The 17,086-nt window shown below is 35.5% G+C and overlaps 1 protein-coding gene across 3 annotated transcripts in view; it reads right to left on the bottom strand.

Annotated features, from left to right (window-relative positions):
* The window catches only part of LOC138329611 (polycystin-1-like protein 2), a 33,283-nt gene that overhangs the window by 2,857 nt on the left and 13,340 nt on the right, over positions 1-17,086 (bottom strand). For all 3 annotated transcript variants that reach the window (XM_069276701.1, XM_069276702.1, XM_069276703.1), the window contains exon 3: positions 237-735. In XM_069276701.1, the coding sequence (XP_069132802.1) occupies positions 237-735 (499 nt within the window). The remainder of the gene's footprint in view (positions 1-236; positions 736-17,086) is intronic.

Genomic DNA, 17,086 nt, shown 5'->3' with positions numbered 1-17,086 from the left:
TTGAACGAAAGTTTACATTATTTCATTCAAAACTTTAAAATATGTGGGGACTGAACTGAATTGAAACCTTATTTAGGTAATATCATATAATAGTTGGAGAATGGTTGAAATGATGTCCTGCAAGTCATAATTACAAGAGTGCTTGATAATTTATTGGAAGAAAAATGTTCCATTTTATCATTTTTTACTGAATCAAGGAATCTATATTCATACATAAACAGAACGACAGATTTTACCTTCACACATGACGATGATCAGGAAAGGCTTGGTAAGGGACTCGTCACCCTTATAATTCAAAGCTAATTGTAGAACCTGGTTCGAGAAACTAGCACTGAACTCTTCTGGAAACACTGACTTTAATCGACTCTTTCCCTTTGTTTCCACTTTGACGTCAAACTCGGCTTCCGTTGGAATGGATGTACCGTAGGAGCCGTATGTCGTACAGAGTTTAGTTGTTGCTAATTTTAAATCGACGATTACGGCATGAACAGTAAAGTTAAAGGCAACAACTGCGAGGAACGCGCCCTCCTGGGTCGAGGTGCGTTCGAGGGTCTCCCATCCCTGTACTGGAGAAACAGCTTGCTTTGCATCTGCATCCAGGGCGATAGGATCGTCTGGGTCCTCTAGCAGGAGGTCATGTCCGTTAATGTCTGTCACGACGGTTTTAACCAGACCGGAACTGATATCGTCAGCGTTACTGGCAAAGAGGTATGGACTTGTTTCGTAGGTCAGAAACTGGAAGAACATATTATATAGCATTTCATTCAGTAAACCAGACAAACTGTAATTTATATTAATTAATTATCATGGGAAGTGCATAGCAATGCCACAGCAAATAACATAGTGTAGCGGGATTGGACTGTGTCGAGCATCGGTGACCAGGTAGCGCTACCACAAGCACGTATAACTGGAGATTAATCTTGGTTACATCTTGGTTGGTTCAGCCAACCAGCAGCCAGGATTGTAACCAGAAATTAACCAAGAATCTACCAGGAATTGACCAATCAGAAGCGCGGAGGGAAATTCATATGGGCAGCTGAGCGCGCCATCAGTATGATACAGATCGAAGCGGTGATCAGCGTGACAGCGACATTTCGATCATTAGATAATTAGAAATCTGCGCTTAATTAATAGGTTTCTTGATAGGTAAGTGGTATATTTTTACACACAAGGTGTTAATATAATATGTGATGTAAAAAAAGGTGATATTTTGTTAAGAAAACGTTTATTTGGATCGTTTAATTGCATTTGATCGTTTAATTGAGCGAATCGTTAAGAAAAAACGTTGCATTTGATCGTTTAATTGATCGAAGCTCGTGATCGCTTAATTAATTAGGTCAGCTTGTGTAATCTGTCGTAAGTCATGCTTAATTAATTAGATATTTGGAATATATACTTCAACAAAACTCTTTTCCAACCTGAATTTACTGTTATAAGTTTGTAATAAGTTAACAATATAGTGCATTTTGTCAATAAAACAGACCAGATTTCTCGAACCAAACTTAAGTCCCAAACTGACTTAAGTCTTTAGTTTTCATATAAGTTACATAAGGAGAAAAACTTAAGTTTTGACTTAAGTCTGCACTTTTGTTTCGAGAAATCGGCGCCTGATTAGGCCTAATGATTTAATTTAAATCAAATTTGCCAACGGCCAGACCTCGATATCGATTGACATTGATTGATTTTATATTCTCATTAGGAAAGTATTTCCGTTCTTCATATTTGATTAGCATGTAAAATCTGCCAAATTTAATATCATTTAATTACTTCAGTAGTGGTTTTAATTTTAAAGCCTATTTTAATTGGTATTAATTGGCTTATAAATACTCAAATTGTTTAATATTCTAAACAATCTTGCTACATTTTCTTCTCTACTTTTATAGGCCTATCATTGAGCAATTAATGCCAGAACATTATAAAGTTAATTAAGTCATTTAATTGTTTAGATACAGTAAACAAAAAAATGATAGGCCCTAGATACGGTTCATGAGAAAGAAATAGAATAACACAGTTACAAACACAATTATTCAAAGTGGGTTTTTTAAACTTCTAGGCCTAACTGGGCAAATCATAAAATCTTTGTTTTGAAAGGAAATTCTGTAATATATATATAGAAATGACCGAGATATTGGTAATATACTTAATTTATGATTGATCAATACGAATCTTTGATAATTAAGATTGTACCAGAAACATATATAATAATATGTATATATATGTTTCTGATTGTACCCATTGGGCCTATTGTCAGGCCTATCCTGGAAGTGTTTGAACTTGAATTCGAAGTGTTGAGTCTGTTATAGGCCTAGTTGTGGCCCAGCATGATTTCTTTGCATCACAGGAGGAGGTCATATTTACCCGGGTATAAGCTAGTTACAGTAAACAGTGACATTGATAACATTGCAAGACATAATTTTTGTCCTGCTACAGATAATAATACATATTTATATTCAATTCAGGCTTCTAGGTACATACTACAAGCTTTGTTTGCTCAAATTTCATGAAATAAACACTAAACAATAAGATGGGTCTTAATTCTTGGCATACCCTTGATATAAAGGGGAAGCCGTTTATTTTAACTGATTTAAATTTATTTCCCAGAAGCAGAATGTACAAGTAGGCCTACTAATGTGGCTTACCTATTCTTACTTGTAGTTGAAATGATAGATATTTTGTACCTAGGCTATAGCAGTCAATGCCAATTTTGCGATGATGTATAATTTAACCAAAACGGATTTATATTTAACAAACTGAAATCTATATCCAAATTATATCATATATGATGGATTTTGGTGCAGTTTGAAATTCAGGAAATTATCATCAGTGTTTGCTTTGTTTTATAGTACAAACCACTCTAGATCACTACTGCGTTTCTGTATTATAAAGGCGATAGTCTGAAGCGTTTATATGACACAGATATTGTCAAAACACATGAACTAGCTTCCGTTCTCAATCTATAGCTACTTGGTATAATACAGAGACAAATGGGAAAGTCTGTAAGTGCATGCTTGTGTTCTATGGTCATTGTTTTTCAACAATTACAAGATATTTCAAAATCAAAGGTAACAAGACATAAAGGAAATTAAAATGTATTATTTAATCAAAGATAGATGACAGATAAATGTGAAAGGAGATTCAAAACACAAATGAGTTTTCATGCACCCCTGACTCGCCAGACGCTTGATTTATTTATATTATCATAGCCTTGCTAATTCCTGACATAGATTACATAACCAGAAAAAAATATATATACCGTATTCGCCGTAATTAGCACCCCTCCCCCTATAAGCATCCCTCCCCTTTTCTGGAGAAGGAGTTGAAATTATATAAATGCTCACCATCCCATGTATTTAACAATGTTTTATAACATGTGATGCCTCTGAATTTTTAAGGGGCTGTGGTGGTTGAGTAGATGTCCCAACGTATTACCACAAGACCTCTACTACATACTGGGTTGCAAGTTCGACTCTCATGTGGGGCAGATGCCAGGTAGTAGGTACTGACCGGCGTGACCAGCTGGTCGGTGGTTTTCTCCGAGTACTAAAACCTAGCACATGTTTACATGACCCTGGGGCGTATAACTAACTTTAAAAAACCAAACCGAAGCCTCTGACATAATCATTGTATCCCATATTACATTAATTTGCGAGTCTTTAACTTAATCATGACTTAATAATGCGTCTTATAGGTGAAAAGGCATATGATATGAATGTTCAATGTAATAGATAAATGTATCATGAGAAACTGAGTACAGAAGGAGATCAACTACTGCTGATTTTTTTTATCCACAACTTACATTTTGGTTAACTTAATGAGTACTCCTTTTGTTACGTAGTTATATATGTATATATATGTTATATTAAAATATAGCATAGGACATTTCTACTTTCAATTTGAGCAAAAAATTATATATGCAACTACGGCAGCGCGGCTATGTATATATATACCTCAAGTCATTCTGCCTTGCCAAGCAGAGAATTCCAAAGGCCTTGTTAAATTATTTGATATGCCACGAGCCTAAATGGTCGTGGCATATCAAATTATTGAACTCGTTGGATAACTTTCATCTCTATATAAAACAATATTCCGTCTACTGAGACAATGATGCAACATCATATACCTAGCTTATAATATGACGTCAAAACTACATGTGATGTCATGATAGTGTTATTACAAATGTGTCTTACGATAGTTATGACATGGCTGGACTGGCCAGTTTTGTGATAAATTTGTTTCAACAATACCTGGTATGACTTCATTGACTTGTTCTCTTATGATCTGTCAGTGTCTGCATGCATATTATAAATCAGGAAGCTTAAGTACAATGTGATCCATTTAATTTTCAGCACATCTTCATAAAGTGGACTCGAAGGACCTTGGGAATGTAGCCCTTGGGTAATTATGCCGATAAGATTTGTCTCACAACAGACTTAAACTGATAGGTATGTATATATAGCAGTCTGGTGCTTTAATACCTAGCAGGTAAGAGGTATCAACTAAAAGTCGTACATTGAAATTAATTTGATAACTAAGTTGGCAACAAAATAAGGATACGAATGACATACCACTAGAAAAAAATAATAAAATAGATCATTACGCATCGATTTATGTACATGTATATCAAAAGAAAATTGTTTTTGCTTTGTAAAAAAAATTAACTTGCACTTTTATTTATGCTACATACACTAATATTTTAAATCATTAATTTAATGATAACACTAAAATACTGCTTATTTTTCTTTCTTTAATGGTCTTGTTTCATTGATGCCAAATGGTGTTTTCCCTACATGTGATTTGTTCTCATTGCAGCATTTACGTACAGTCAACCTATCCCGTAACCAGCTGATTACTAGTAATTTGTTGTACACGCCCACCATCCAGGTGCCTGACAAATCCATTTACATCACCTACAGGACTGGTAGGACCTCAGTAGGTTGCAGTGTCTCCTCCAGGTCCTCAAACTCTCCTTCAATAATCTTCTGTAGGTATATAAAACTGTATACTTTTCCAAACAATCATTCAATAAGCATACCTGTACTTGTGTCTTTATGGAATCTGTGGTCATTGATGTCTGCAGCGCTTAATTTGCTGACAATCTTTAATTTTATATAGCACACATTATGATATGATTGTCTGCAAAGCTCTGGATTCTATATAGACTATAGGTTCCATAGGAAGAGAGTTCAATGCATGTATTAGCATTATAAACTCATTTTGAGTGTTTTTTATACTTTCTGGGGAGAGGGGCCCGAGATAGGCCCTAGGGTATACTGGAATTAGGGTGTCTGTCTAGCGAACTCCTCATAAACCACTTGACAGATTTTGATAAAGTTTGGTACACATATATATAACCCTGACATAAAGGGGAGTTGAAAAGACTATAGGGTTCTGCAATTTCCCTTTTTAATGGACTTAATACTAAATTTGTGCAGCGTATAGTATCAGTCGGCCACCCTAGCGACTTTGTAGTATTAAAATTGTTTAGTTAAACCAGGAAAACCATTTATCACGCAACAACAATATACTCCATAAGATGAAACAGCCATTTTGACAGTAATTAGTTACGTTACCATGTTAACACTTAGTGACGTTATAATGGTCACGTTTAACTTTTGGTTTAATTTATCCCTTTTCTTTGGCTTATTCTAGGTTTATTTTATATACTTGAATTGTGAATGTAAATGTGATAATATTCATATTATTTACAAGGCTTTATTGCCCTCTACAAACAAAAGCTTTGGATTATTATCATCCAAGTTGGTACTGCTAGCTAGTTTACCCTTGGACTGGTATTGCTACAGCTGCCCAATCTTAAGAATCAGGTGCTATCTGAGATGTGTTTAGAGGACAACAGTCTCACTCTGACCACAGAGCTGGCCCTATATTAGTTCTGTGTACTACAGAAATTTGACCTTAGTCATAACTGGTAAGTCATTAAGGCAAAATTGTGAGGATTTCATTAAGAATTGGAAAAAGAAGTTGAATAAGTAAGTTTCACAGTTACTTTAACTTGAACTGCAGTGGACCATATCAATAGTTTGAGGAATACTGGGTATTTGACTCAGCAGAGGTTGGTATCAATTATAGTCAGAAATAGACATATATATATATACTGGTCACAATATGTCAATAACATTTCAATACAAAAAAAAAATCCAACAATAAAAATATGACGGTGTTTTGCAATAATGTTTAATAGTTAAATGAAGTGCACATTTTAAAATGCTGACAAGAATTAAAGCAGTCTACATTCAAATTCACAACCTCCGCAATCGTGCAATAGAAACATTATTTAAATGCATTTTCTGAAATACCATGGCCAGTATACAAATGAAATTATTAACAACTGGCAATTGAGTAGGTATATACTAGGTGTTGCTGATACTGTTATTCCGTAATTATCCAATGGCTTTACACTACATTTGTATAAACAAAGACTGTGATCTTTATTCAATTGGTAGGTGCAGTTGTGTGTGACACTGGTAAAACAAATAGATGGTTTTGTTACTATGTATTTGATGGGAAGGGGTGTCTGTTCCAGGAATGAGGGGTATTCTATTCTGTTCCAGGAATGAGGGGTATTCTATTCTGTTCCAGGAATGAGGGGTATTCGATTAATAGCAGTTCGAGCTATTCAGGGTTTTGTTACCAAGATTATATATGGTTGGGGCATGGTCAGAACCATGAAATCAGTTATGACAAATAGGGGATATTCAGGAATGCAAGTTCGAGTTAGAGGAGACTGTATAACTCATTTGATAAAATTGTTGCATCTTAAGTTGTTGGGGCTGGCTGCTGGAGGACTTATATTGCTTCAGCATTAAAGAGTTATGCTCGTTTTGTTTTACCATGGATTACAATGGTTTGAAACAAGGGAAGACTTATATCATATGCATGGCAAAGATGGTTGAACCCTATTTTGATACTTTTGTTGAAAGTTTACTTCAAAATGCTAACTTTTACTGAATTCATGAATGAATAATCAAACTGTTGATACTTGATTGTTACATAGTTCTTCATACATTTGCATTTGTTTTATTTCAGAAAATGAAACCACATTTCAGAAGACACCATGATGGAAGTCTGAACCTTTCAGATACCGTACAAGCTTCCATAGTGAAGAGGGAAAATAAGGAAAGAGGATGGACTGCCCCTATTTCTCCAGGAATGGTTGCAGCTGCTGCAGCAGCTGCTGTAAGAAAGCAGGGTGGTGACACAGAAAATGTCATAGATGTCCTTGGGGAATACACTCTCCAATTTGGTGCCTTGAAGTATGCATGATATGAAATCTTATAATCATTACAACTTTTGTCAGGCTAGTTATTGTGAATATAGATTCTTCCAGATCTCATAAAATTTCATTGGTTATTCAGTATTTAAAAGTATTATTCACAAACTAGCTTAACAAACTCCTGTTATATCCTTATATCTTATTAAACCTGCGGCAGAGCTGCACTTATATCTTATTAAACCTGCGGCAGAGCTGCACTTATATCTTATTAAACCTGCGGCAGAGCTGCAGGAGCTTTCTCTATCTTTATATATGTGTCAAAAAAGTAAAACTCAAGGATCTACCTGTAAACATTTATATTCCTGAAGAGCCATTAAGAAATGGCGAAAGTACTAGAGAAAGGTCATTGAGTTTTATTATATATGTATATAGACTAAGTAATCAATATAGTGTCTGTCTGTATGTCAACAGATGGTTAAGAGATATTAGAAAACTGATGGCATGGCCATACTTATAAAAATGATAGTTATGATGGCTGGCAGTGACAGTTTATAGATGTGCATAAGGAGGTAGAATTTTCTATGAGAAATCAAGGAAGATAATAAATATTTTTGTAACACTTCAATGAACATTGTAGATGCTAGAGATAAATATCTTAATGATGATTTTTTTATATTACAGAGGTCAGACTTTTCGGTGGGTGCTGGAGAATGCTCTCGGATATGCCGGCTACCTCGTGTCTGCATCTGAATCCGAGACATCTTCCAGCTCTCATAACAGCAAAAACAAGGAGTCCTTCATAAGGTATGTAGGCAGCTTTCCTGAGGGCCGGGAGGCAACACAACAGAAGAGGCCAACACCATCCAGGTTATCTTCACTCGTGAAAGGACCTGCCCTGCCACCTCATGTGTTAGCCTCTAAAATCAAGAATGTTACAGCAGAGCGAAAGATTAAGCCTTGTAAGTCTTAATATCACTTTTATGAAAATTCTAATTTAACTTTGATATTTTTATAATTACTCTACACAAAATTTAGGATTGCAGATATTAATTGTAATTGAATGCTTGTGGTTTTCAAGTGTGATTTAGCAGAATTTTGTTTTTGAACAACCAAAGTCAACCAAAAGATACACTGTATCATTAATGTAACTATTTGGTGTTTTTGTTTTGCAGCAGTGATTGCTGAGATTGAGAGGAGGCAAGCTAAGAAGTTTGCAGGTAAGTGTCACTGTGAAAAGTTAATTTCATAATTTTATTTTGTTTTTAAGGTTTTAACAAGCATTTTAACAGAGTTTGATCAATAATTAAAACCTTAGTACAATAAATCCAGTAAGTCACATTATTGTTGGTAGAGACAAAGCTTATGTCAAACATTAAATGCTTATGTTTTTATAAATACTGGGTATATAAATTTCATAATTAATACAAATAACTTTCCAATGCACATGTTATGAAATCAGACTCTCAATATTAAGCAAGCAATTTCTGGGTCAAGTTCTTACTTAGTCTTTTGTTGAAAGACCAGTAAAGTTGTTTTTTTCTTTTTGGCTGAAATCCTTACTGGGTAATTATTATAATGTACAATTGTACATATAGGTACAGTATTCGCTGTAATTAGCATCCCTCCCATTTTCGGAGAAGAGGTAAGTTTTTAAGTTCAGTGGAAATGGAATTATGACAACTGATGATGTGCATCCAATCAAACCAATATGATGCTGGAATAACATATATTTAGGAAAATTCTGTAGTCCACCAGCTAGATCTAAAATTGATTTTCATTATAGGTAATTTTTTTATTTTTTTTTTTTTTGTGTGTGTATTTATTTGTATGATCTTTTATTTTGTCAGGCGGTTTTGTAAGTATAGATGTATGCGAAATATATGCTTACTTATGCTTATTTCATTGCTTTGTGGCTATTGAATATAATCCATTTCTTTCATAACATAATCACCTGCCTTAGCTTGCACTGTATTAAATGTCAAGTGTATTCCCTGTAGTAAACATTCCATTCTTTTTTTCCATTTATTTATGCCCCTTTCCATTATAATATTCTAATTAATATATATTAGCATATTACCAGAATATATATCTAACATGTATATAGTAATACAGATAATGTTGTCTTTTGTGGTGGCTTCTTTATCACAGAAATTATTCATACATAATATATATATATATTCACATCATTCTTCACATTTCTGTGATAAATATCAAATTTAATAATTTGGATGTGGGATTTTTGTTTTTAATGACTATATGCAATCTTTGTGGTGACTAAACCTTCCATAGCCTTTAACATTTAACTATGAATACTCTTCAGTCTTGCTAATAAATGTATAAATATCACCAGCTCTTAACCTTTTCAAGTTATATTTGCTAAATATATGGTGACAATTCAGGCTAATGCTTATAAGTTATACCTATATAACTGAAAACACCGTTTATTTAGAGTACACTCAGATTTCTGTGTTATACATGTATATCCATGACATAAAAAATCTATTCAAATTAATCCTTAAATATAGCATGATCATTTGTTAAATTAATGTGATATTGCGACAATCACAATAATATTATTGCCTATTTCAACTGTATCAATTCAAATGGGAAACATCAATGAATTTATCAATATGTTGGTTTTCTTTTTTTTTTATAAGGAATGTTGAACAATAAAGTAGTTTTATGTCCTATTTTGTGATGTTGTTATGCATCAGAAATGTTCATTTAAAAGTTGTTGCTATATTTTTTATCAGAAAACACTTGTTGGTAAAATGTTTGATTCAATACCAGATAAGACGAAATTGAAGATTGTTAATGGATAAATTTTCATATTTCTACTGCTGTTTTCAGGATCGACAGAGGGATCAAAAGGTACATCTACAGTTGAACCTCCCAAAGCATTATCAGTACCAGGTATTCTTTCTACTGTATCAGCATGATTGCATCACATACTTATATTTATGTTTTACATGTACAAATCATAAGTAAATTATTTTCGAATGTTTTCAATTTCAAAACGGAATAAAAAGAAATAAAGCAAAAACATGTTTGGCCTATGTCGTTACATGGATCTTGATCACGATCAAGCTTTGATTGCTAGCTTATGTCTCATGAAATCTCTTATGGGTGCATGTACATTGTACATTGGTAGTTCAAGGGGATGAACATTCTTCTAAACAATGACTTGTCTTAAATTTCAGCACCATTTATACCTAGAATTAACGTTGGAGAAACCAAAAAGCCTCCTCACCCCAAGTCATCATCAGGTAAGAATTCCTATTTATCACAAACCAGGAAAAATTTGTTTCAGACAATACTAGATCATATGTGACATCAGAAAATTCATATGAAACACCACATCATATAAAAAAATAAAATCTGTGTTCGACATGAAACCTTTCAATTGACATAACCTGATCCTTGCAACCTAAGACATTCATATACTGTGAATTAGGATATTTTGAATGTGGTCATATAAAAATGCATACCACCACATGGAATCAATGTTATAGAGAATTGTTTTTGTGAACACTATTTTGTCAAATGTTCTGAAGTTTTTAACAAAAGAAAAGATATTAGACATATGAATGATATTAAATATGTATGCATATATAAAGATATTTATTGTTTTTTATTTTAGCACCAGTTTCAAGGGGAATGGACTTTCAGACACCTCCACCACCAACATTAGCACCAGGTAAATATTCCTATCTAGCTTTTAATCAATTTTTAGAAATGTTATAGCATCCACACCTGCTCAGTTTTCTTGAAAGCTCACTACTTTTTAGAAGAAAAATATAAATTTTCATAGTATACATGGATTTGTTTAAATCCATGAAAGTAAAACCTATGAATATGCAAGTCAAAAATATTATGTGAGAAGATTATTTAAAGAAAATCAAAATATTTGTAGAACCAGCACCAATACCACAGAAACTACAGCAGCTACCAAGAAAATCAACAGCACAAACACCATCATCAGGTAATCACAGCTTTGTTTGGCTCAACTGTGTGGGGAAAACACCATATTTATATTTGTACTTGCTAATCTTATATTAGTAACTTATATTAGTGAGCTTATGCCGGAATCCATCAACAATTCACAAAATTTTGAAAACTACGTGTGGTGATGTTACTGAAATTAATCTTTCTAGTAACATCTTCCTTAGGTATAGAATGAATATGAATTATTTCTGTGGAAGTTTCCAATGGATATTGTTCATATTTTGCATATTCCATTCATAACAGTTTCCCTAAAAAAGCAACCCCAATTTAATTATTTTTGAACCAATTTTATTCCAGCTCCAGTGTCAAGGGATCATCAGTTACCTGAACCTTCCACACCTGCCTCAATATCCGGTAAATTTAAGTGCTGACTATTTAAGTGTTGTTGCCCAATAATCTTCAGTTCTGTTATTTTAACTTCTAACATTGCGCTTGAGATTGAGATTGTAATATATTCAAGGACATGTCAGACTTAAGGGTAATACATTCAAGGACATGTCAGACATCAGGGTAATACATTCAATGACATGTCAGACATCAGGGTAAAACATTCAAGGACATGTCAGACATCAGGGTAATACATTCAAGGACATGTCAGACATCAGGGTAATACATTCAAGGACATGTCAGACATCAGGGTAATACATTCAAGGACATGTCAGACATCAGGGTAATACATTCAAGGACATGTCAGACATCAGGGTAATATATTCAAGGACATGTCAGACATCAGGGTAATACATTCAAGGACATGTCAGACATCAGGGTAATACATTCAAGGACATGTCAGACATCAGGGTAATACATTCAAGGACATGTCAGACATCAGGGTAATACATTCAAGGACATGTCAGACATCAGGGTAATACATTCAAGGACATGTCAGACATCAGGGTAATACAGACATCAGGGTAATACATTCAAGGACATGTCAGGCATCAGAGTAATACATTCAAGGACATGTCAGACATCAGGGTAATACATTCAAGGACATGTCAGACATCAGGGTAAAACATTCGAGGACCTGTCAGACATCAGGTAATACACTTGGCTATATAATTACCACATGGATACTTGATTACCATACAGCTACTTTATTACCTATTTGCTTATTGATTACCACATGGATACTTGATCAACACATGGATACTTGATCAGCTCATGGCTTATTGATTACCACATGGATACTTGATCAACACATGGATACTTGATCAGCTCATGGCTTATTGATTACCACATAACTTATTGATTTACACATGGATTCTTGATTTACACATGGATTCTTGATTTACACATGGATACTTGATTAACACATGGATACTTGATTACCACACAGTTAATTGATTACCACATTGATTCTTGATTACCACATGGATTTTTGATTTACACATGGATACTTGATTACCACACAACTACTTGATTACAAAATGGCTAATTGATTACCACATGGATACTTGATCAACACATGGATACCTGATTACCATATAGCTACTTGATTACCATATGGATACTTGATTACCACACAGTTACTTGATTACCACATGGATACTTGATTACCACAAAGCTACTTGATTACCACATGGATACTTGATTAACACATGGCTCTTTGATTACCACATGGATACTTGATTACTACATGGATACTTGATTACCACAAAACTACTTGATCACCACATGGATACTTGATTACCATATGGATACCTGATAACCATACAGGAACTTGATTACCTATTTGCTAATTGATTACCACATGGATACTTGATTACCACAAAGCTACTTGATTACCACATGGATACTTGATTACCACAAAGCTACTTGATTACCACATGGATACTTGATTACCACATGGATACTTGATTACCACATGGATACTTGATTACCACATGGATACTTGATTACCACATGGATACTTGATTACCACATGGCTCTTTGATTACCACATGGATACTTGATTACTACATGGATACTTGATTACCACATGGATACTTGATTACCACATGGATACTTGATTACCACATGGATACTTGATTACCACATGGATACTTGATTACCACATGGCTCTTTGATTACCACATGGATACTTGATTACTACATGGATACTTGATTACCACATGGCTCTTTGATTACCACATGGATACTTGATTAACACATGGCTCTTTGATTACCACATGGATACTTGATTACTACATGGATACTTGATTACCACATGGCTCTTTGATTACCACATTTACCACATGGCTCTTTGATTACCACATGGATACTTGATTACCACATGGCTCTTTGATTACCACATGGCTTCTTTGATTACCACATGGATACTTGATTACCACATGGATACTTGATTACCACATGGATACTTGATTACCACATGGATACTTGATTACCACACAGTTACTTGATTACCACATGGATACTTGATTACCACATGGATACTTGATTACCACATGGCTCTTTGATTACCACATGGATACTTGATTACCACATGGCTCTTTGATTACCACATGGATACTTGATTACTACATGGCTCTTTGATTACCACATGGATACTTGATTACTACATGGATACTTGATTACCACATGGCTCTTTGATTACCACATGGATACTTGATTACTACATGGCTCTTTGATTACCACATGGATACTTGATTACCACATGGATACTTGATTACCACATGGAACTTTGACATTACTTGATTACACATTACTTTGATTACCACATGGATACTTGATTACCACATGGATACTTGATTACCACATGGATACTTGATTACCACATGGATACTTGATTACCACATGGCTCTTTGATTACCACATGGATACTTGATTACTACATGGCTCTTTGATTACCACATGGCTCTTTGATTACTACATGGATACTTGATTACCACATGCTCTTTGATTACCACATGGATACTTGATACTCATGGCTCTTGATTACCACATGGATTACTTGATACTTGATTACCACATGGCTCTTTGATTACCACATGGATACTTGATTACACATGGCTCTTTGATTACCACATGGATACTTGATTACACATGGCTCTTTGATTACCACATGGATACTTGATTACACATGGTCTTGATTACCACATGGATACTTGATTACACATGGTCTTGATTACACATGGATACTTGATTACACATGGATACTTATTACCACATGGTACTTGATTACACGGATACTTGATTACACAGTGGATACTTGATTACCACATGGATACTTGATTACCACATGGATACTTGATTACCACATGGATACTTGATTACCACATGGATACTTGATTACCACATGGCTCTTTGATTACCACATGGATACTTGATTACCACATGGCTCTTTGATTACCACATGGATACTTGATTACTACATGGCTCTTTGATTACCACATGGCTCTTTGATTAATTGATTACCACATGGCTCTTGATTACCAATGGATTACTACATGGCTTGATTACCACATGGCTCTTTGGATTACTACATGGATACTTGATTACCACATGGCTCTTTGATTACCACATGGATACTTGATTAACACATGGCTCTTTGATTACCACATGGCTCTTTGATTACTACATGGATACTTGATTACCACATGGCTCTTTGATTACCACATGGATACTTGATTAACACATGGCTCTTTGATTACCACATGGATACTTGATTACCACATGGCTCTTTGATTACCACATGGATCTTTGATTACAACATGGATACTTGATTACCACATGGATACTTGATTAACACATGGATACTTGATTACCACATGGATACTTGATCAACACATGGATACTTGATTACCACATGGGTACTTGATCAACACGTGGCTTATTGATTACCACATGGATACTTGATTCCTACATAATTACTTGATTACCACACAGTTACTTGATTACCACATGGATACTTGATCAACACGTGGCTTATTGATTACCACATGGATACTTGATTACCACATGGCTAATTGATTACCACATGGATACTTGATTACCATACAGCTATTTGGAAATGTAAACGTATTGGGATCACTGTATTTAAAATGGCTACTCAGTAGCTATATTAGTTTTTCCATAATTTGAAAATTTTTGAAGCTATCTCATAAAACATTTTATAACATGCAGCAAAGTTATTCACAACAAAACAAGAGTAAAATAATTTGGGTCAAGAACCTCTCAAATCAAGGTCATAAGTTTAAAGGTCTGGTTTTAAAATTGCTTTTGTGATGAACATCTTATTGATCAATGAAGAAAATTTGTTAAGCAAAGACTTAATTGACCTTATGTCAGTGACAGTGGGATAGAAGTTAAGGTCATCAAGTTGGAGGTCTTTTCTTTTACACTTTGCACTTCTGATTTACAGTGTCTAAATCTTCACGAACCATTACTGAAGATGTACCTATTCCTCATCTTCTTGCTGGCTGGGAGCGTACCTTACCACAGGTTGATAAAGAATGGATCACCAAGGCATTGTTTAAGGAGAAAGGATATGGTTCCTTTGATGAGTCAAGAGTAGACCAGCTATGGTGGTACCCACCACAGGCAAGATTGGTCAACAATGTCCTGCCTAATGTGGATAGGTACTTTGCCCACTCTTTGTTCCTTTGGATGCCAAGGAAGCTGTGGAAGGCCAGACTCATTTGTCCATATCCTAGCTGCCACAACAAGGAGTTAGTCTCTGGAGGGATTCATCCCAGGGTTAGGAAGGTCCTTGGTGTTTCGTCTTTCTACCTCATAGCAGCAGAGGACTTACAGTGTCCTAAATGCCGGCGGAAGGTGGTGAGCTGGAGTCACAACATTGTTAACCAGTTGGACATTGGACATCGTCTCCAGTTTCCATGCATTCTTACTGGCAGAAATGGATGTGACATGCAGATTGTCCGCCTTCTTCGTAACCGCGGTCTTGGGAACAGCTGTGGCCAGATTCAGAAGAAGATTGAGGAGCAGCATAGTGATGCCTGGTTACAGAAAACCATCCATTTTCTCACAGATTGCAAAGGATTCTCAGCTGCTGTGACATCAGGGTTGGTGACAACTCCATCTTTTGATGTTGTTCCATCCATGGAGCACATTCCAAAAAGTCGGTGGCTAATGAATGTGTACATTCAGGATGTGTTGCAGAGGATGGAGGAACTGAAAGCCAGCATCACCTCGCAGTTTGGCAGTATCCTGAAAATGGACTCCACTAAGAAGGTAGTTAAGAAGCTTTCTGGGACCATCTGCAGGGACTGCTATGTGGTTTACCAACATCGGCAACGAATATAACCAAGTCATCATGTCTGTACTTACCACGCACGAAGGCTATGGCTTGGCAGATATGGCCGATGGTTTGGTGAAAAGATACAGTGATGCTGGGATGACACCACCTACCCTCCTGTATGTTGATCGGGACTGTTGTGGATCATCGTCGGTTAGGAGACTCTTCAGGAACTGGCCCAATCTCCAACTGAAGCTGGATATCTGGCATTTCATGAGGAGAATCTCAACTGGATGTACAACAGATTCACATATGTTGTATGCCATGTTCATGGGTCGCCTGAGTCATTGCATCTTTGAATGGGATCAGGATGATCTGGAAGCACTCAAGACTGCCAAGAGGAATGAGATGCTGGCTGAGCATATCAGCAATCCATCGGATTCAGATGTGATGAGTCGCCTGAATAGAAAACAATTAGCTCTGCATTGCAGACGTACAACAAGAGGAGCTCAGGAGACCATCACTCTGATCACACAGCTGATTGAAGCATTCGAAGGTGACAATGGCAAAGACACACTTGGAGTCCCCCTGATCAACAGTGACCGAATGAGGGAAATATGGAGGATTCAAAAAAAGCATGTTCAGTGCATCCAGGA

The sequence above is a fragment of the Argopecten irradians genome, chromosome 8 (assembly GCF_041381155.1).
Source record: "Argopecten irradians isolate NY chromosome 8, Ai_NY, whole genome shotgun sequence".
NCBI classification, from domain to species: Eukaryota; Metazoa; Mollusca; class Bivalvia; order Pectinida; family Pectinidae; genus Argopecten; species Argopecten irradians.
This window is presented reverse-complemented; position numbering and strand designations above follow the sequence as displayed.